The 23,486-nt window shown below is 39.4% G+C and overlaps 1 protein-coding gene and 1 long non-coding RNA gene across 6 annotated transcripts in view; one reads left to right on the top strand and one right to left on the bottom strand.

Moving 5' to 3' along the window:
- Nucleotides 1-15,346, bottom strand: part of HECTD1 (HECT domain E3 ubiquitin protein ligase 1) — a 91,071-nt gene extending 75,725 nt beyond the window's left edge. For all 4 annotated transcript variants that reach the window (XM_068546443.1, XM_068546451.1, XM_068546460.1 and 1 more), the window contains exons 1-2: nt 14,762-15,346; nt 13,195-13,462 (exon numbers count right to left, since the gene is read on the bottom strand). In XM_068546443.1, coding sequence (XP_068402544.1) covers nt 13,195-13,334 — 140 coding nt within the window. In that variant the 5' untranslated portion in view covers nt 13,335-13,462; nt 14,762-15,346. The remainder of the gene's footprint in view (nt 1-13,194; nt 13,463-14,761) is intronic.
- LOC137766374 (uncharacterized) overlaps nt 15,195-23,486 on the top strand; it is a 73,601-nt gene continuing 65,309 nt past the window's right edge. The window contains exons 1-2 of one of the 2 annotated variants that reach the window (XR_011074309.1): nt 15,195-15,636; nt 19,093-19,287. This is a non-coding gene — a long non-coding RNA (uncharacterized lncRNA). The remainder of the gene's footprint in view (nt 15,637-19,092; nt 19,288-23,486) is intronic. The other variant, XR_011074310.1, reaches the window with a different exon arrangement.

The following is a 23,486-nucleotide window of genomic DNA, read 5'->3' as shown; positions in this document are numbered from 1 at the left end:
CTACTGAAGCCCACACGCCTAGAGCCCGTGCTCTGCAACAAGAGAAGCCACTGCAATGAGAAGCCCGTGCACCACAGCGAATAGTAGTCCTGCTTGCCACAACTAGAGAAAGCCCACACACAGCAACGAAGACCCAACACAGCCGAAAATAAATAAATAAATTAATTAATTAATTAAAGAAAGAAAAAGGGAAAAATATATCCATTATGGTGTTTATCATATAAAACTATGCAAAGAAACTAGAGCAAAAAGTTAAAATGGCTTATTTCTAGATGGTGCAATTATAATTTTCATTCTCTAGATTTCTGACTTTTCTAAATTTCTGAAACAAACCTATTTCATAACTCCCAAAAATAAACTTAAAATCTGTTAACCGAAGTAAGCTAGACAACAGCAGATGGATTGGGGAAGGAAGTCAAAATGTAATGACCCATGATGGAAGTGAGTTTCAAGGGCTTTTTTCCTTTCCTCCTTTCTTTTCCAGCTTTGATCCCTGGACAGGCCAACTCCCGAAACCATGTAGCAGGGGGGTACAAAAGAACTCTGAGAGGACCAAGAAAAGGGGCCTCTGTGAGCCAGAGGGTATGAAGAGAAATTCCTGGGGTATCTTCCTCCCAGTCTGGCCTCAAGGCCAGACCCAGGTGAAAGCCCCAAACAAAACTCTGAGTGATACATGCACAGTGCACTAGAGGTAGCACAAGCATCTAAGGCCCTGGGAGAACTGGGAACTAAGAAAAGGAGCCCCTATAGCCAAAACAGCATGAAAGGAATCATGCTATTTTTTTTTCTGTCTTTTCTCTTACTACTTTCACACTGAGGGCAGTTCCAGTCCCAGAAAGTATATGACAGTACAAGGGGGTTGAAGGTTGGGTGGGGAGTGGGGGAAATGTGATGAAAACTTCAAGAGATCCCCAGTTTTCTAGCTAGAACACTAGTAAAAAGGGTTCCTGGTAGCTGAAAGATGTGGGGGAAATCTCAGAGAAGAAGGAGCTAGAAAAATCATCCCTGACACAAGTTCTGAGCTCACCTCTGAACTGTATATATGGAAGACAAAGATAAAAAACAATAGCAAAAAAACAAAACAAAACAATAGCAAACACTTTGACAACTGCACTGACACAATCCACCACCCAAGTCCCAGACTAAACTCTGAGTGACACATGCACAAAGTAGACCCAAACACCATAACAAAGGCTTTGAAACCACTGACATTGGAACCACCACCCACAGAGAGCAAGACAGAGCTTGCAGTCTAAATTTAACCAGGTTGACTGCATGCAAAAGAAAACAACAAAATCAACATTCTCCAGAGGATTTTTATAAAACCCAGAGTCTAACAATATAATATTCCAAATGTCTAGGATAAAATCCAAAACAACCTGAAACACACAAAAAATCAATACAATATGATCTATCCAATTCAAGAAAGAAGACAGTCAACACATATAAGCCTGAGACAACCTAGTCGTTAAAATTATCAGAGAGGACTCTAAATCAGCTATTATAACTATACTCCATGAACATTCCTGAATGTGAACATTCTTGAAATGATTGGAAACAGAAGTCTTCAACAGAAAAATACAAAGTATGAAAGGAATCAAATGAAAATTTTAGAAATGAAAAAACAGTTTGTGGGGAAAAGAATACTTCACTGGATGGGCTCAAGAGCAGAATGAAGATGACAGATAAAGAGTCTGTGAATCTGAAAACAGATCGACAAAAATTATCCAGTCTGAAGAACACAGGGAAAAAAACTGGGGGTAAAAAGGGGAACAGAGTCTTAGGGATCTGAGGGAGCATATCAAAAAGTAACATTTGTGCCACTGCAGTCCCAGAATGAGAAAAAAATTGGTACAGAATACAGATTTGAAGAAACTTTCCGTATTTGGTGAAAGACATACAGATTCAAGAAGCTCATTAAACCTGAAATAAGACAAATTCAAAGACAACCATGTACAGACAAATCATAATCAAACTGCAAAAAATCAAAGGTAGAGAAAAAAAGATCTTGAAAGCAGAAAGAAGAAAAACACAAGGAAACAAAGATTAGAATGAATGCAGATTTCTCATCAGAAACCATAAAAGCCAGAAGATAGTGGAACAACATATTTAAAATGCTGAAAAGAACTGGCACCACACAATTCTATATCCAGCAAAAATATCTTCACAGCATGAAAGTAAAATAAAGACATTCTCAGATGAAGGAAAACTAAGAGAACTCACCACCAAAAGACTTCTCCTAAAAGAAATGCTAAAGAAAGTTCTTCAAGATGAAAGGAAATGACACCAGAGAGATACATGGAACTTCAGGAATGAAGGAAGAACAACAGAAATGATAAATATCTGGGTAAATATAATAGATTATTCTTCCCCTATTAAACTGCTGAAAGCAAAAATTACAACATTGTATCTTGAGATTTTCAACATATGTAGACAATACATATGACAACTATAACACAGGGATAAAGGAATCTACATAGTTGTAAGGCTTCATCATTTCACTTTAAATGGTTAAACGTTAACTCTGAGTTAACTGCAATCCCTAGAGCAACCACTAAAAAATACAAAGAGACAGAGTCAAAAAAACTATAGGTAAATTAAAATAGAATGCTACAAAAATATTCAAGTAATTCAAAAGGCAGGAAAGAAAAAACAAAGACACACAAAAAGAACAACAAAAAAGCCAAATAAAATGTTAGAAACGTATGTAAACATACCAAAAACTACATTAAATGTAAGTGGTCTAAACTCACCAATTAGAAACAAAGATTGTCAGGCTGGATTAAAAAACACAAGCCAACTGCATACTGTCTACAAGAAACTCACGCTACAGACTGGTTAAAACAAAAAAGTGGAAAAAGATATAGCAAACAAACACTATCAAAAGAAAAGCTGGGGCTTCCCTGGTGGAGCAGTGGTTAGGAACCCGCCTGCCAATGCAGGGGACATAGGTTCGAGCCCTGGTCCGGGAGGATCCCACATGCCACGGAGCAACTAAGCCCGTGCACCACAACTACTGAGCCTGCGCTCTAGGGCCCGCAAGCCACAACTACTGAGCCTGTGCACCATAACTACTGAAGCCTATGTGCCTGGAGCCCATGCTCTGCCACAAGAGAAGCCACCATGATGAGAGGCCTGTGCACTGCAACAAAGAGTAGCCCCCGCTCGCCACAACTAGAGAAAGCCCGTGTGCAGCAACGAAGACCCAACACAACCAAAAATAAATAAAACAATTAAATTTCAAAAAAAAAGAAAAGCTGGGGTAGCTATATTTATGTCAAAGTACACTTCAGAACAAGGAAAACTACCAGAGATAAATAGGGACATTACATAATGATAGAAGGGTCGCTGTATCAAGAAAACTTAACCATCTTAAAGACATCTAACAGGGCTTCAAAATACATGAAGCAAAAATGGAGAGAACTGAAGCTAAATAGATAAATCTATAACTACACCTGGAGACTTCAACACGCCTCTCTCAGTAACCTATAAAACAGACGGAAAATCAACAAGGATATAGACTAAACAACACTGTCAATCAACTTTACCTAATTTGACACTTGTAGAACATTCTACCCAACAACAGAAGAATATATATTCTTCTCAAGTGCATATGGACCATTTACCAAAAGTAGACCATACTGTGGGCCATAAAGCAAACCTTAATAAATCTAAAATAACTGAAATGATATTAAGTGTGTCCTCTGACCACAATAATAACACAAAAATAGGTGGGAAATCCCCAAATATCTGAAAATTAAGCAACATACTTCTGTATAACCCAAGGGGAAAAAAGAAAGTTTCAAAGAAAATTTTAAAATATTTTGAACCAAGTGAAAATGAATATACAACATCAATGAAAACATAAAAGAAAAATTTATAGTATTAAATTCTTATATTAGAAAGGGTCTCAAATCTCAGCTTCTACCTAAGAAACTAGAAAAAAAGAGCAAATTAAACCCCAAAACAACCCAGAAGGAAATAATAAAGAGCAGAAATCAATGAAACTTAAAACAGAAAAATAGAAAAAAGGAATGAAACCAAAAGCCGATTCTTCGAAAAAATAAAATTGATAAATCTCTAGCCAGATTGACCAAAATATAAAAATTACCAATATCAGGATGAAAAAGAGAATTATCATTTACAGACAGTTCTGGGTGTACTCTGATGCTTTTGCAAAAATGTTCCTATAAAAGGGTTTCATCTTCAAGGAATTCATGGAAAAGATTCTGACAAGTACAGGTTTCTGGTAACTGACTATACTGCTGAACTGAATGAATAAGCATTTTCAGAACTCTAATGGAAAACTGATGAATTCATAAAAGTGCTAACAAAAGATCAAGATAAAAAAAAAATTAATTACATGGGACTGAGTGAACTGATGAGGATGATTATAATTTTTGTGACTTTCTGTTTGAATAAAAAAAAAAAATCCCACAAGGACTCAGAGGCAAAAAATATACAAATCAATTTTCACTGCAAAGTAAAGGAGCTGTTACAGTGGAGGATTACTGGACTGAATGTCAATATTATGACATAGTATGAGTGTGTTTCGTGTTTGGTAATTGCAATCACTGTTGCTTTTGTTGTGGTCATCCACTTACAATGCTTGTTGTCAGTTTATTTATCTCTTGTAAAAATAAAATACAGTGTGTGTGTGTGTGAAAAAAAAAAAAAGAAAAAGAGAATTATCACTGCAGACCATATAAACATTCAAAGGATAAAAAAGCATACTACAAACAACACTATGCCCATAAATTTTCATTTATATTAAATAGACCAATTCCTTGAAAGACATACTACAATTCACTCAAGAAAAATTAAGTAACCTGAGCAGTCTTCTATTACAGAAATTGAATTTAGTAAAAACCTTCAAACACGGACTTCCCTGGTAGCACAGTGGTTAAGAATCCACCTGTCAATGCAGGGGACACAGGTTCGATCCCTGGTCCTGGAAGATCCCACATGCTGTGGAGCAACTAAGCCCGTGTGCCACAACTACTGAGCCTGCACTCTAGAGCCTGAGAGCCACAACTACTGAGCCCACATGCCACAACTACTGAAGCCCACACGCCTAGAGCCCATGCTCTGCAACAGGAGAAGCCACCGCAATGAGAAGCCCGTGTACCGCCACAAACAGTGGCCCCCACTCACTGCAACTAGAGGAAGCCCGCACGTGGCAATGAAGACCCAATGCAGCCAAAAATAAATAAATTTTTAAAATAAATAAATTAATTAATTTAAAAAAAAACCTTCAAACATATCAATTTATTCTCTTCTGGATTGTGCTTTTGGTGTTTATTTAAGAATCTTTGCTTAGGGCTTCCCTGGTGGCGCAGTGGTTGAGAGTCTACCTGCCAATGCAGGGGACACGGGTTCGAGCCCTGGTCTGGGAAGATCCCACATGCTGCGGAGCAACTGGGCCCGTGAGCCACAACTACTGAGCCTGCGCGTCTGGAGCCTGTGCTTCGCAACGAGAGGCCGCGACAGTGAGAGGCCCGTGCACCGTGATGAAGAGTGGCCCCTGCTCGCCGCAACTGGAGAAAGCCCTTGCACAGAAACGAAGACCCAACACAGCCAAAAATAAATAAATAAATAATTAAAAAACAACAAAAAAGAATATTTGCTTAACCTAGGGTCACAAAGGATTTCTCTTATGTTTTCCTCTAGAGGTTTTATAGTTTTAGGTTTTATGTTCATGTCTGTGATTCCTTTTGAACTTATTTTTGTATCTGGTGTGGGGTATAGGTAAAGGTTAATTTTTTTCTTTTTTCCATATAGATACCCAGTTGTTCCAGCAGCATAAAAAAATATCCTTTTTCCACTGAACTGTCTTTGCACCTTTGTTGAAATAAGTTGTCTAGGTATGTGTGAGTCTATTTCTGAACTCTATTCTATTTCATTGATCCATTTACCTTTATACCAATACTACACTGTTTAGACTACTGCAGCTGCATAATAAGAACTGAAATACAGTAGTATTAGTCCTCCAACCTTATACTTTATGTTTTGGCTAGCTAGGTCCTTTGCATTTTCAAATGAATTTTGAAATCAGTTCATCAGTTTCTACATCTTGTCAGATTTATCTGTAAGAACTGTAGAAGAAATAAAAACTCAAATTTACACAGAAATCTGTATGCTAATGTTTATAGCAACTTTGGTTATAATCACCAAAACTAGAAAAACCCAAGTGTCTTTCAAGAGGTGAATGGATAAACCATCTGCGGTACATCCGTAAAATGAAATACTACTTAGCAATTAAAGGGACAGCACTGTTATACACACATAGATGACTCTCAAATGTAATATACTACAAGAAAACTCAAAAGGCTACACACTGTATATATGATTCCATTTATATGACATTCTGGAAAAGTCAAAACTATAGCAACAGAGAAAAGACCACTGGTTGCCAGGCACTGGGGTTGGGGGAGGGTTTAACTTCAAAGGGAGAACTCTAAAGAATTTTGGGGAATGATGGAACTGTTCTGAATTTCAGTTGTGGCGGTAGTTACACAACTGTATGCGTTTGCCAAAATCCATATGTAATTTAAATAAATTTAAGACAAAATTAAATAGCACACATACAATAATCACAGTCCTCCCTGAATAGTGCTAAAAGAACACATCTATGGCACAAATAGATGCATCACAATTAAAGGGTTATTAAAACTTTTAAACTTGCTAAATATTTACCTCTTACATCATAGGTAGAAATTATTTTTACATATTAAATCCAGTACTATACTATAATACCAATTTATAGACCCAAAGGTGTCCTAATTAGGAAACTTTACGATCACTCAATCTCTACAGAACTACTGTCAGATCAGTTAACCACACAAATGAGATTACGTAGAATGTTCAGATGACTCCAATTTAAGCAATAGTTTCCAAAATGCTACCTGCAATGATGAAAGAATCTTTCCCTAATGGAAGCAGAGATAAGTAACTTAAAACAAGAGCAAAAAAAGTTTCATGAGGTTACAAAGAGAAAGAATTTCCCTTAGGAACTGTAATCGTTTCTATACTATTACTACCATATGCTTTTTCCAGACTATGTCTTGGACCAAGATTTCAGAAGATTTACAATATAAAGAAATTTAACTTTTTTTAGACAAAGGAAGTTATCTATAGTGGTGATATTTTACTGAATATAGTCCCTAAATTGAGCACTTCATTTACTAAAAAAAAAAAACTAAAAATTTTAACTGTAAAAATTAATAAATTTTGTTTCTTGAAGATAATAAATAACATCTTTTGATCCATTTTATTTTTTATTCATCCTTGCCCCTGCCCCCAGCCTTGACTCTGTATTGCTTAACTTACAATAACTCTTGGCATACAGTTAAAAATTACAGCCTTCCCTCTCAAAGAAAAAGGAGTAAGTCAAATTCCAATATGTAGACTTGTTTTTCTCCAATTAAAATACATACACAAAACTGACTACAATTCGTTCAACAAATATTTATTGAATGCCTTTTGTTTTGTTTGTTTTTGGGTTTTTTTGGCCGCACTCTGCGGCATGTGGGATCTTAGTTCTCCAACCAGGGATCGAACCTACCATGTCCCCTGGAGTCTTAACTACTGGACCGCCAGGGAAGTCTTAACTACTGGACTTAACTACTACTAAGTCTTAACTACTTAACTACTGGGACCGCCAGGGAAGTCCCTTACTGAATGCCTTTTGGTGCCAAACACTGTGCTAAGTGTTGGGGGTAGGATACAAAGATGAGAATGACAGTGCTGGGCTCTGAGGCATTCAAAGATCTAATGACACGGTCAACAAGTACTATGCAAAGTATACATATATATTGCTGTAAACTAGAAGAGTGTTTTGTTTTTTACATTTTTAAGGTGACAGACACTTTGAAAACAAAATGAAAGCTCACTGAAGCTCATTATCTATGAGCCCCCTAGAGCACAAGGTTAAGAACCCTGACAGAGCATGCTTCTCATCTTCCAGCACTTCTCTCTGCTGCCCACTGAAAAGCACATATACAGCTGCTCTGTTTACAGAAATTCACTTATCTAACTTTTCAGGATTATATGTGTTTGATACAATGAACATTCTCTGTGCAGGGAAGGCTCGGCTGCAGAACCGATAAAAAAAAGTAATTTCACTTCCCTATTACTCTGACACTGGGTAGAAAAAAATACGGAAAAGGCAGGTACATTAATGGAAGTGGGTAGAGAAAACATCAATACATATTGATGCGATCACTGTTTCTCCTATAGAGAAGAACACGATGCTCTTCCTCCAGCAGACTCAACCAGTTTGACTCCAAAAGTACTTTCTATAAGCATTTTAAGGACTATGGAAAACAGGCACAATATAAAGAATTTCTTCAATCTGTTCAATATCTGGATATTAGCTACTGTACACCAGCACTATACTTAGCAATGGAAAAACAAAAGTAATAGTAGTATGTATGCGTGAGATGCAGCAGAGGTCTTTGAAGGCATTTAAATTTTATTCACTGGGTGAAGAACACAAAAGATTTTGTAAAGAGGAATAATACAGTCAAATCAGTATTTTTAGACTATAGTCAATTATACCTCAATAAAGCTGGGGAAAAAAAGACCATAAAAATATTTTAAGACTGTAACTCTGCATATAGTTAGCTTATAGGTGGGGATATCTGCTATGAAGCCACTAGCACTGCATGAACATAATCATCTCCCCATACCAATCCTAGATATTACCATTCTTTTCAATCTCCGACTTCAGGGAGAAAACAGACGTCATCACACAGAAATTCCTTCAACTTTTTACCATCAAACCTAAAACATCTCCCTCTTTCCTGTGTTACAACAAGGAACACACTACCTTAAATCTATCTCTCCACCAGTGGACCAGAGCTTCGATACTCAAGGTGGGATTTTCCAACCAACAACTTGAGCATTATCTGAGAGCATACTAGGAATGCAGAATATCAGGCACCACACCATACCAACTGAATCAGAATTTGCAATGTTAACAAGATCCCCAGGTGATTCACGTTATGCACATTACTCCCAGTTTCTCAGAATCCTTATACTATGAATTATCCATTCTCTCTCCTAACTCTTTGACCTCTAAAAGAAAAAGCCCCACACTCCCATTCCAATACAACTTCTCAAAAATTTTTCCACACTCGCTGTCTCCATTTCTTTCCTCAACTCATTCAAATCTGGCCCTCAAGCCACTCCACTCAGCTCTCATTAAGATCAAAGATCTTGGGACTTCCCTGGAGGCACAGTGGTTAAGAATCCACCTGCCGATGCAGGGGACACGGGTTCAAGCCCTGGTCCGGGAAGATCCCACACGCCGCAGAGCAACTAAGTCCGTACACCACAACTACTGAACCTGCGCTCTAAAGCCTGTGCTCCGCAACAAGAGAAGCCACCGCAATGAGAAGCCCGCACAGTGCAATGAAGAGTGGCCCCTGCTCACCACAACTAGAGAAAGCCTGCGCACAGCAATGAAGACCCAACGCAGCCAAAAATAAATAAATAAAACAAATAAATTTATTTAAAAAAAAAAAAGATCAATGATCTTGAGAATGTTGCTAAATCCAAAGGACACCCTACTTGACCTCTCACCAGTATTCAACATAAATGTTCTTTCTCTTCTTTAATCACTCTCTTCCCTGTGTTGACGTGCACTAATGATGCACAAGCACTGGTGGATAAAACTGCTGGTGCTTTAGCATGAATCAAGGCAGCGGCACTAAACTGTACCACTAGTAATGGTATGGTATTCTTCACTGCCAAGCTCTAGCATGCAGGGAAAAATTATTTATTTTACTGAACCTCAACCCTTGAATACATATCTTTTTAATATCCTACTTAAGGAAATGGAAAGTAAGCATAAAGCACTCCTGCATAGTAAGAGTACTTGTACGACTGTTGGAGAGCTGAACTAGCCACTTTTTTTCATGCAACATCATTTTTACTTGAAAGAACTTCAGGCAAATTGTGGTTATTCAGACTTGGATATCTGGCAAACATTTTCTCAAAAATTAACCAAGTAAGCTTTTCACTTCAAGGAAAAACAACTGACAGTATTTGTTGCCAATGATAACATTCAAGCTTTCAAGCAAAAATCACAACTTGTACCTGCCACCAGGAGCTTGACAGAGCGTCCCAATATTTAAAGACCTTTCTGATGAGATTAGTAGTCATAATAACAAATGTGAGTTTGTGATACTGTAGAATGACATATGGCAACATTAGGAATATCTGTATAACTCAGTAGACCAATACTTTTCACATGACCAGTGCATGATCTTTCAAACTTAAACATGGGTTTAAAAAAACCCACTCAGGAACTTCCCTGGTAGTCCAGTGGCTAAGGCTCCGTGCTCCCAATGCAGGGGGCCTGGGTTCAATGCCCGGTCAGGGAACTAGATCCCACATGCCACAACTAAAGATCCTGCATGCCACAACTAAGACCCGGCACAGCCAAAAGAATAAATAAATAAATATTAAAAAAAAAAAAACCCACTCAAAGTACCAGAGAGACCAACAGATTTTAATGTACAAGAGTATGACAAGTTCACTGATATGATTTCAGAACCCGCATTATAACTAACCCTTCAGAAACTATCACTTGCCTATACACTACTATGCATAAAATAGATAACTAATGAGAAACTACTGTATAGCACAGGGAACTCTACTCAATGCTCTGTGGTGACCCAAATGGGAAGGAAATCCAAAAAGGAGGGGACGTATAGCTGACTCACTCTGCTGTACAGCAGAAACTAACACAACATTGTAAAGCAACTATACTCCAATAAAAATTAATTAAAAAAAAAAAAAGGGCTTCCCTGGTGGCGCAGTGGTTGAGAGTCTGCCTGCCAATGCAGGGGACATGGGTTCGAGCCCTGGTCTGGGAAGATCCCACGTGCCGCGGAGCGGCTGGGCCCGTGAGCCACAATTACTGAGCCTGCGCGTCTGGAGCCTGTGCTCCGCAACAAGAGAGGCCGCGACAGTGATAGGCCCGCGCACCGCGATGAAGAGTGGCCCCCGCTCGCCGCAACTAGAGAAAGTCCTCCCACAGAAACGAAGACCTAACACAGCCAAAAATTTAAAAATAAATAATTAATTAAAATCTTAAAAAAAAAAAAAAAGAAACTATCACTCCTCCCTCCCCAGTTTAGGTATGATATCAAAGAAGAATATCCATAATTACACACAAAAAATCATTACAACATTCCTCCCTTTTCCAGCTACATCTATGGGGGGATGGGGTTTTTTTCATATATTTCAGTCAAAACGACATAATGCAACACAATAAATGCAAAGCAGATATGAGAATCTAGCCACATCCACACTCATGATCTCAGCCCCTCAAAACATGGGATTTCCTTGGCAGTCCAGTGGTTAGGACTTGGCGCTTTCACTTCAGGGGCCCAGGTTCAATCCCTGGTTGGGGAACTAAGATCCCACAAGCCATGAGGCGTGGCCAAAAAAAACCAAAAACCAAAAACAAAAACATGGTCCTCTTCCAGTGTTCTCTCTCACTGAACGGCATCATCATCCATTGTAACCTGAATCATCCATGGTACCTCCATGCAACGAAGAGGAGCCCCCACTCGCCGCAACCAGAGAAAGCCCATGCACAGCAACGAAGACCCAACGCAGCCAAAAATAAAATAAATAAATAAATTTATAAAGTAAAAAATTTTTTAAATAAATTAAAATTTCCTTTAAAATTGTTTCAATATAATAACACTTCTAAAAAATGCCATTACAAACATCTCTACTATATGTTACTACTTAATGGAAGACATGATAGTTGATTTGACTGGTAGGTATGACTTACTTTTTAAAATACCAAAAGTAATTCTCAGGTCAATGAAAACCCTCTAATGAAATCTATGAGTGTTCAAAAACCTATTTCACTTTTCTATGAATCTGACCAAAACAAGTGTTAACAGAACAGCAAAATTATTATGTTCTCAAAGTTTGCCAATAACAATAACTACTTGAAATAAAGGAGTCACTAACAGACTGTGATTTGGGAACTTTGTTCATAAGGATTTTTATCATAATAGTACTATCTCAATGGGATTTACAACTAAGAATTATTAACTATTCATTTATTAATTCATCTTCATTAATCATTCAAAAATGAAGACGATTAAAAATGCTTTGTCAATTTAGTAATTCAGGCTTTATTCTCACCTCAAAGAAATTAAGATAATTATACCAAATTTTATGTCAACATCTCAAACATTTTCTACTAATTACTTCAAAACGGCATTAGAACAAATATAGAAGCATCTGAGTTTTCATTTACTTATCACCGGAATTCAAAATTGTAAATATAAATGTAAAATAAACAATGAAAACCAAACGTGTTCAGCATTCAGAAGAACAGTTAATCTAACTGGGCAAGTATCACATAAGAGGAAAAACATGGCATTAATGGCCAGTCTAGTACTGATTCCTTTACATTTTTGCACAAATTCTACACAACCTCTGAATAAAACAGCTTAAACTCTCCAAACATCAAAGTCTGTTTCTATTATTCCGAAAAGTATGCTACATGGTTAACATCCAATCTATACCCTCTCCAAACTGAAATTTACAAAGCAATGATTTGCTTAACAAAGTACAGGGAATTCCCTGAAGGTCCAGTGGTTAGGACTCAGCACTTTCACTGCAGTAGCCTGGGTTCAGTCCCTGGTGGGGGAACTAAGATCCCGCAAGCCATGTGGCACTGCCCCACCGCCCCCCAACCCCAAAAAAAGGCACAGTGTCCTAAAACTTAATACCAATGAACAAAGGGCAGTTGGGAACATATGTTCATTATCATCTGCATTTTCATGTCAATTTCAAGCCAATTACTTGATACAGAAATAACCACCTTTAAAGAAGTATTTGTATTCTCCCAGCTCATAACATGTTTTGAAATTGAATCAATCAAGCTATGGGTTAAAATTAGTATTCCCTACTAATTCCTATTCATTCAATAAACATGCATTTGTGTCATCACAATTATCATTACTGGAGTTAGTTCACCTACCAATTTTCATTTCTCAGAGAAGTGTAAATGGAAAACTGCAAGAACTTTTTAAAAGATAGTTTTAAAACTCACTAAACAAAATTCTACACAAACTGAAATCAGCAAATGGTTGAAAACATGTTATGTAGATGTCCCTACAGCAACCCCAAAGGAAGATGATGAAGGGATGTACTTACGTTTCAAAACAACGATCCACGTTGTCAGACATCAAAAGCAGCATGCATAGCTGTTCAAGGGCTATTAGTTGCATGTCCCTTTCATCTCCCTGTCCCATCTGTAGCCATTCCAGCAATGTATCTGGATCCACGTCTGCCATGGTTTTTTAAAAGCTCCTTTGCTCAAATTTTAAAAGGCAAAAAGTCCTCTAAATGTCCAGGACTGATCGGCGTGGGCTTAAAATTTTTTCTTTTACATCGGCTAGAGCCAAATTTTCGTGGTGTCCTCCTAGGAATTAGAAAAGACTCATAAGTATGTTTCGATAGAGCGCTTAATGCAGTTTTTCAACTTTCCTTATACCTCGGGTTTAACTTCATACATTGTACTAAATAAAAACCAGTTTTGCACAAGAGTATAAGCTGATTAGGTTGCTGCTTAACTGGAAACCAGAGCCGTCTTTGTCAAAGACAATCAAACAAGCTTCGGATCCCACTACTGCTTATCACTAACGTCTGCGCCAAAAGGCAAACACCACCTTACCAAAAAGGTTCTTTTTTTTTTTCCAGCAAACTTCTTTCCCCTTCCTCCACCCAAAACCGATCTTCTGATAAGGGTTAGATTCAGTATTTTAAGGAGACTAAGCACTTTGATCCAATTCCCCCCAAATTAAGTTTCTACTCTAAAATTACCTCCAATTTCATAAATTCTGCTGACTTCTCAATTTATTTACTGCTCTTCTTAAGATGTCCAAATACCAATGATAATTAGACACAAAATCTATCTATGAATAAAGATTTGATTAGGAATTTTGGCAGTCTTGACAACTGTTCTTAAAAGTTTAAAAAGAAATGCTAAAAGTAAGTGCAATGGACTAACACGTTACGGATCAGAACACAGGCCAATCTACGGTCCTCCTTCCCCAGCCCCACAGAATGGGGCAGTTAGTTAAAAACAACAACAACGACAGCAGCAACAACCTCGGAGAAGCAGCCCCAATAAGCATTACAAAAGCTCGTAAGCGCCCTGACGGAAAGACAGCTTTGGGTCCCACGTAACCCAGCTACAGGTGTATAAATCCAGCGGCAGGTCCCGGTGGGCACCCAACACTGCGGGCCCAGCTGACTCCGCGCCGGGAGAGGCAGGCACCGCGCTCTGGTTTTCCGGCACCAAACCCGGCTAAGTTAGCTACCTGTGTCGAGGAGGAGGGGAAGTTTTGGGGGAGGAGCAGCAAGCCTCTCTGCCTGAGAGGAGGCCGCCGGGGCGGGCAGGGCGATGGGTCTCCCGGGAGCGGCGCCCGGAACTCCGAGGCCCGGCGGTTCGTGTCTGGCCCCGCCGGGCGGCGAACCCTTCTCAAGGACAAGGGGGGCCAGCCATGGGCTCCGGCTCGGAGAAGCCGGGTCCCGCCGCGGGCAGGGCCGGGGGAGGGGAACAAAGGGGCTAAGCGGGTGAGTCGGCGGCAGCCCCGCCGACCTCACCAGGGGCCGGGGTCTCGCTCCCGGCCCGCCGCCGTGCATCCCTGATGCCGGCACCACGCCTGGCCTTTCCGACCGCCCAAGGCGCTCCCGCCTCCCCTTCCCTCAAGCTTACCCGGGCCTGTCGTCCCAAACCGCCCCGGTCCAGCTCCAAGCAGGCCGCGGGCAGAGCAAGGCCCGGCCGCGGCCCTCGAGTTCCCAGGAAGCTGCAGGCCGCGCAGGTCGAGCCGGGCAGGCGGCACAGGAAAAGCCGCGTCTCGTCCCTCCCCTTCCTCCGCCGGGACCTAGTGACAGGGAAACGAGAGGTTCCCCAGACCGGCGGCCGCCAGCTCACGTCCCGTCTCCGGCACGCGTCTCCTCAGGCCCTGCAGCTCAGAACCCCGCACGGTGCTGCCGGCGGCGACGGCTGGGGGATGCAGCGTCCATCGCGATCCGGGAGGGGGATGGGTGGAGGGTCGGGTGAGAGCCGGGCGGGGAAACTGCGGAGGGCAACCGTGCGCCGCGGAGGCGGAGCAAATATGCTCTCCCCGCTCGACTCTGCCGGCCGCCACGTGGGGCGCTGCGGAGACCGGTCGGCCCACAGCGCTGGGGCGCCTAGCCGGGGCGCCGGGCGACCGGACGTGTCGTCGCCGCTACCGGGGACTGGGACTCCTTCGGCCTCGTCGGCTGTCGCTTTTCTGTCGTACGCCCTGCGCCTTCACGCTTCGCTGTCAATCCGAGCGCACTCCCAGCACCCCGCGCACACGGGTGCACGCACGCTCAGCGTGTTTTGCACGGTGTGTACACACTTGACGTGCTCCTGCTGAAGGCCCCGACGCTGCCCGTCAAAGCTGCGGCCCAGGCGACCTCAGCCACGAGCTTCCCCTCCTCTCGGCTGGTCATCCCTCCTCGCGCACGGAAGTGCGTCGGGGGAAGAAAAGCGCCTCCTTTCGGTAGGCAAACCGCCCGGCAGCTCACCAGAAAGAAAAACTTTCACCACCACCCTGGGAGGTAAATATTGTCGAGTATCCTCTCCATTGTACAGATGAGAGCACTGCGGCTCCCAAAAGCGTGAATCAGGCCCAGCGGCGTCCCCAATAGAAGCAGCTCCTCGAGTGTGCTTTTGAGTTCTTCCTCTGCGTTGTAGTCTCCAATATGTCCATTACTATTCCCTTCAAACATTTTATTTCACACGCGTTGAAAACGAAATATGCCTGCTTATGGGACGGGCTTGGAGACATTTAGGATGTAATTAATTGGAAATGTGAATATAGCTTTTTTTTTAATCAAGAAATGAATCCACTGGTTTGTGAGATAAGTAAACCCATGCCCCGTACACCCACTGTACTATCACTTTTTCATCTTTTAAACGAAAATGATTATTACATGATAGTATTTGAGTCGTGTTCCTTTAAGCAATCAGAGAAGCTGCTACATATGCTTGAAGAACTAGTATTTTGGAAATTACAGATTCGCACCTCAGATATCTATAGGTACATGTCCCATTGTGGCAGGTAAGGGTTCCCAGGTCTCCTGTTAGTAGGTCAAATTAAGAGAAAAGAGTGGAGGATTCCACTATCTTGTCCCAAGTTCAGCACATGAGAATAATTATTTGCAAGCTATGAATGTGACTTGGAGCTGCCAGGAAAATCTTCAAGGAGGAAGTGGCATTCCTTTTGGACTTGAAGAATGGGTAGAATGTGAACACTTCAAGGGAGGAGTAAGAATACAAGCAAAGCCTGATCTGCTCTGAAACAAAGGAAAGAGGACCTGTGCCCCAAGCAAAAACCAGCATTAAGCAATGATATAGGAGATAGGAGCTAAAGTAAGCAGGGACTTAAATGTGTGGGATGCAGAATTTAGGCTGAGGAAAGTAACAAGTTCTGGACTAGAACATTGACTGGAAAAATTATAAAAGTCTTACAGAGATGTATAGGGCAAGAGTGTCCAGAATGGCTAAAAGGAGCTACCTAGACAAGGAGATTAACTGGGAGATTGCTAAAATCCTCCAGTAGTGGAGAGAGAAAGGGCCTAGTTTTTGGCAATAAGAATGGAGAAGAAATCTTTAAAATACTTGTTTTAAAGATAGATCAGAATTTAAATAATTATATAAAGGTATAGTTTCCTTTATTCCCTCACCATCTCTATTTATACCACCCACTTCCTACCTGGAAAATTAATGGCTGTAGCATACTTTAAAGAAACCTTATCCAAAAATGCTGACCTTTTTTGTGATTTTATTATTGTATCATTTTTTAATTGAAATGAGATCCCGGAATAAGAGCATTAAAGGAAAGGAATAAAGCCCTGCAGAAAACAGGAGACCCAGATGAAGGCAACTGACCGTACTTGAATATATGTCCCAAGAAACCAGGATATATTTACACGTTAATATTTCACCTTGATGTCAAAATCTAAGAATAATGAACTTTGAGAATTGCTATGTGCCAAGCAGTGTAAGGTACAGTGAGTAAGCCACAGACCTCATCTTCAATAAACTATAAAAGTCTAGAGGAAGGTAGATGTATTCACATCCACTGTGTCTGGCTCCATGATCATACTTATCACATAATATTGTCAGGTACACTGGGACCATCAAGGAGGTAATGATATCTTGGAAGGCTTCAAAAATAATGTGTGAACTATGTTTGGAGCTGGCCAAACATTAAGAAGACCACATGGAGAGGCATAGAGATGTGGAGAGGACTCCTCTTGGGGGAGGAGAGGGAACAGGCTGCCTTTTGGTATAGGCCCCACTTTCATGAAGGATCTTCAGTATATACACAGTCACTCGGAACCATTCAACAAGATCAAAAAGGAAGACGTTCATTCAAATTTAAACTCTTATCCCACTGATTGACATTACAACGAAGTAATTTTTAAAGTAAATCTTATGAATAGCGCAATTATATGACACTAAGTTTTTTATGTATCGAAAGCATTGTTAGCTGTAAACATTTCAAATACACTACAAAAAATGTCTGGGCATTTCTTCCTCTTTTAACTGGAAATGGGGATGTCTGTGGCTTTCCTTAATCTCTGAGAGGATCTGAATATGAAAGAATGTAATCAGTCATTTTGGAAGAGTAGGAAATTAAATTTGGCTGGAACCTAGGGTGGAGGTAGTGGCTGGAAGAGAACATTGAGGTTAATTGGAATCAATTAGCTAAGGGTCTTGTGCTAAGGAGTCTGAACGTTGGGTGAACAATGTTGTTCTTTGGGTGATGCTGACCGCAATGTCTCTTGGACATTTTAAACAAAGGAGTGCTGTAATGCAAACCAGGTTTTAGGATGATTAAACACCTTAAAGTTAAAACTGATTTCTATGAAGCTTTACAGTTAGCAAGAGACTTTAACATATATTATTATTTAATCCTCATATATAATTTTATTATATATAAAAAATGATCTAACAGCGTAGGTATTATCTTTATGTAAGAGGAAAAGCTCAGAGAAGTTAGGTGACTTGCTCAGGGTCTCATAGCTCCTCAGGGACCCATCTCGTTCTCAAACCCAGGCCTTCAACTCTTCGGGCTCTTAGAGTCTGAAGGAATGTTAAAGATAACCTACTCTGTCTTCCCTCATACTGAAAAAAAACAATGTAGTAATTTGTCTGTGCCATCCCTGACTTGTTATCCAGCCTTTTCTATGATATTTCCAGTGTTGGGAAATGATTATTTCATGAGGCAATGCATTTTACCCCGATCTATGAGCTCCAATTATTAAAAAGTGGTGTGGTAGAAGCTGGCCGACCAATATGTGAAACCCTGTTCCCGTTTTACTACCTGAGTGAACTTGGATAAATTATTTGATCCCTCCAAACCTCAGTTTCCTCATATGTAAAAAAGGATGACAACAGCTACATAATTAGATGAGCGTTAGAAGAGTTGAAGGAGATTGCGTATGCAAAGAACCTAGACCAGTAATTTTCAACCTTAGCTACACATTAGAGTCACTTGGGGAACTTTTTTTTTTAATAGACTATTTTTTAGAGCAGTTTAGGTTTGCAGTAAAGTTGAGCAGAAAATACAGAGAATTCCCATACACCTCCTGCCCCTATACATGCACAACTGTCAAAATCCCCCACAGGATAGTACATTTGTTACAATTAACGAACCTATGTTGACACATCATTATCACTCAGAGTCCATAGTTCACATTAGCGTTCACTCTTGGTGTTGTATAGTCTACGGATTTTGACAAATATATCGTCACACATATCCATCATTATAGAATAGTTTCACAGCCCTAAAAATCACTTGTGCTCTATGTATTCATCCCATTCACCCCCTAGCCCCTGGCCACCACTAATCTTTTTACCTTGTCTGTTGTTTTACCTTATCCAGAATGTTATATAGTTGAAATCATACAGTATATAGCCTTTTCATGTTGGTTTCTTTCACTTAGTAATATGCATTTAATGTTCTTTCATGTCGTTTCATGGCTTAATAGCTCATTTCTTTTTAGGGCTGAATAATATTCTGTTGTCCGGATGTACCAAAGTTTATTTATCCATCCACCTACTGAAGGACATCTTGGATGCTTCCAAGTTTTGGCAATAAAAATAAGCTTCTGTAAACATCGAGGTGCAAATTTTTACATGGACATAAGTTTTCAACTCATTTGGATGAATACTACGCACCATAATTTCTGGATTGTATGGTAAGAATGTTTGGTTTTTTCCTTCCGGTTTTACTGAGATATAATCGACATACCGCACTGTATAAGCTTAAGATGTACAACATAATTATTTGACTTACATATATCATGAAATGATGACCACAGTAGGTTTAGTGAACATCCGTCATCTCATATAGATACCACATTAAAGAAATAGGTTAAAAAATTATTTTTTCCTTGTGATGAGAACTCTTAGGATTTACTCTGTTAACAACTTTCATTTATAACGTTCAGCAGTGTTAATTATTGTTATCATGTCATAAATGACACCCCTAGTACATATTTTTCTTGTAACTGGAAGTTTGTACCTTTTGACTACCTTCATCTAATTCTCCCTCCCTCCCACAAGAATATGTTTACTTTTGTAAGAAACTGCCGAACTGTCTTCCAAAGTAGCTGCACCATTTTGCATTTCTTTTTTTTTTTTTTTTTTTTTTGCTGAGCTGCATAGCTTGTGGGATCTTAGTTCCCTGACCAGGGATCGAGAGCGCCAAGTCCTAACCACTGGACCTCCAGGGAGTACCCCCCATTTTGCATTTCCATAAGCAGTGAATGAGAGTTCCTGTTGCTCCACATTCTTGTCAGCATTTGCTGTTGTCAGTGTTTTGGATTTTGCCCATTCTAATAGGTGTGTAGTGGTATCATATTATTGTTTTAATTTTCAATTCCCTAATGGCATGTGATGTGGAGCATCTTTTCATATACTTATTTGCTACCTGTATATCTTCTTCGGTGAGGTGTCTGTTCAGATCTGTTGCCCATTTTTTAAGCAGATTGTTCATTTTCTTGTTGAATGGTAAGTGTTCTTTGTATATTCTGATAGTAGTCTTTATCAGATGTGTCTTTGTGAACGTTTTCTTCACCTGGGGAACTTTTAAAATGTCAGACGATCAGGCTATATCTCAGACCCCTTCAGTCAGGGTCTCTGAAGGTAGGATCCGGACATCAGTATTTTTTTTTAAATATTTATTTATTTGTTTATTTTGGCTGCACTGGGTCTTACTTGCGGCTTGTGGGATCTTTGTTGCGGCATGCAGACATCTTAGTTACAGCATGTATGCGGGATCTAGTTCCCCGACCAGGAATCAAACCCAGGCCCCCTGCATTGGGAGCGCGGAGTCTTACCCACTGTACCACCAAGGAAGTCCTCGGACATCAGTATTTTTTAAAGTCATTCTAATGTGTAGCCAAGGCTGAGAACCACTGACCTAAGTCAATACAATAATAATAATATTTAAATATAATTATAATGATACTATTATTTTTATTGCCGCTAAGTTTTATTAGGCACTTATCATGTCCTAACACTCTTCTAAATGTATTACAAGTATTAATTCATTATGGACATTAGCTACTTGATGTACTATCTATGTTGCCTTGGCCTCTCTGAGTTTTGTTTTCCTAATCTATAAGACTAAGATAATAATAGAAACTAACCCCTCATAGAATAAATATATTAAACAAGATAATGCATGTAAATGCCTACCACATATTAAACACTCAAAAGTGCCAGCTATTAATATTAATTACATTATTAGTTCTGCTGTCTGGTATGGCATGCTAGGTCTGCTTCCTCTTCCATGGGACAGGTCACCACAATTAATGACAGCAGTCATTCCACGCCCTTTTTTCTTCAGGCAAAGTAAGTCTAGTTCCTTCAACAGCTTTACCCTCTTTGGTCATGGTCCAGTTTCTCCTGAAATTCTTTAACTGATTCCTAAGTCTAAAACTGTGCTTTAAAGGCGGTCAGACAAGACAGAGGAGTACAGTCTTCTATTGCATTGGGTTGGGAGGGTGGTAGTCACATCACTCTTTTGGCTCATACAGAGTTTGCAGTAAACTAAAGCCCTTACTTCCTGCTCCCTGAACTGCCAAGCCAGCTTTTCTTTAGTCTTTTAATTTAGCGGTTAATGTTTTTGTCCTTAATGTTTAGACTTATTAAATTTCCTTGTTGATTCTGCATCAGTGCCGCATCCTGTGGCAATCTCTTTGAATCCCAATTGGGTAATGAAATGTATCAGCCATCCTTCCAAATTCTTTGTTAGTAGTTAATTAGGTAAAGGTGTTCCACAGAACTTGGCCAAAACAAAGGCACTGGTGTGTCACAAACCTTTCACCAAGCAGTTTTTCATGCATTAAGTAACATTCTCTTGATGTAGTTGTTCAGGTAACTATGACTTTACCTAACAGTATTTATCACCTGACCCACTTACATCCTTCTTAGCAATAAGAATTTTAACATACTTTTTTTAAAAAAGTGACAATACTAAGAAAATGAAAACCAAAATTGAGTCTTGTAGTACAGAATGAACATATTTGTATCCAAGATTTTAAAGGAAATGTCAATTGCCTTCTTGAAATCCACTTATTTCAACTGTGGCATCCCAATAATAACATTTGGGGAAGCTGGGTAAAGGATATATATAGGAAGTCTTTTTATTTTTTTTGCAATTTTTTTGTGTTTAAACTTATTTCAAAATTGAAAGTTAAAAAAATAAGATGGTAAGTTTAGCTTGAGATGACTAAATCTTAGTATTGCTGTCTTCTAGGAATCATTTTTCTTTTCTAAAGATTTCAAAAATGATGTATTTATAAATATATTCTAGAATTTTGACAATTTTTTACAAGATTCAGTCTATCCATCATATGTGCCTTGGTAGTGAGGACAGAAAACAAATAATAGTTGTAAAAGTTGTGTGTTTTATGTTCCTAGTTAGTTGTTCTTTCTCCAAGGCTAAAAAAAAAGGTTGTTACTCTTCATTAGCATGCTCAGGTGGATAATAAGTACTTTATAGCTTAGTTAAAGGAAAAGTAGGATCTGATTTATGAAAATTCATTCAATGGAAGACTTTCAAGAACCTAAGTTCTGTAAAGAAGTCTATTTTCTGGGACTTACCTGGTGGCGCAGTGGTTAAGAATCCGCCTGCCAATGCATGGAACATGGGTTCGATCCCTGGTCCAGGAAGATCCCATATGCCTCAGAGTGACTAAGCCCTTGAGCCACAACTACTGAGCCTGCACTCTAGAGCCCACATACCACAACTACTGAGCCTGCGCGCCACAACTACTGAAGCCCACGCGCCTAGAGCCTGTGCTCTGCAACAAGAGAAGCCACTGCAATAAGAAGCCTGCGCACTGCAACGAAGAGTAGCCCCCACTTGCCACAACTAGAGAAAGCCCACACACAGCAACGAATACACAAAGCAGCCAAAAAAATAAATTAATAAATTAATTTTAAAAACAGAATTCCATTTTCTTATTACATATTTTAAAAAGTGTATTGGGGAAAGACATATAATAATTGTATAAATTTGAAGTTTCTCCTGGATATTTGCTTTTAAGGGGTTATTGTTAATTGTTTTTAATGTATGATAATGATATAATGGTTATATTACAAAAAAAAAAAAGAAGGGTCCTTATTGCTTAGAGAAGCACACTAAAATATTTACAGATGAAATGATATGATAACTAGGATTTGCTACAAAATAGTTTGAGGGGATAGTGGGTAGAGTACAGATGAAACATAATTGGCCATGCACTGAGGATGACTATTGAATCTGGGTAATAAGTACATGGGGGTTCATTATACTAGTGTCTGTAGTTTTGTGTGTATTTGAAAATCTCATAAAAAAATGATTTTTTAAAAATATATGGGAGGTCTAAGAGGATAAAGGAAGCAATACTGACATTTTGAGATAATCTTATGGAAATGTTTCTTAATTTTAAGTTATGGCATCATTTAACCTTTTATCTATGGAGAGATCGCTATAGTTATTAAGCTTTTCAAAACTCAAAATAGTTCAAGTAAGTTTATTCTTATGTTTTTGTTATATAATAAATTAAAGAGGTAACATTGTAGGGGATAATGAAAGGAACAGATATTTTTAAAATTAACTTACAAACACTTATACAGAGCTTACTATGTGTAGGCACATTTTTAAGTGCTTTGTAATTACTAACTCATTTAATCCTCCTCACAACCCTACAAGGGAGATAATGTTATTGTCTCCATTTTGCAGATGGGGAAATGAAGACCTATAAAAGTTAAGTAATCTATAAGATCACATAGCTGGTAAACGACAAAGGTGGATTTTGAATCCAGAAAGCCTGGCTGCAGAAGCTCTCTCTCTCTCACTGGGCTAAATGAACCTCCCCAACACACACACACCATGATAAAAAGA

Source organism: Eschrichtius robustus, chromosome 1, assembly GCF_028021215.1.
Source record: "Eschrichtius robustus isolate mEscRob2 chromosome 1, mEscRob2.pri, whole genome shotgun sequence".
Lineage (NCBI taxonomy): Eukaryota > Metazoa > Chordata > Mammalia > Artiodactyla > Eschrichtiidae > Eschrichtius > Eschrichtius robustus.
This window is presented reverse-complemented; position numbering and strand designations above follow the sequence as displayed.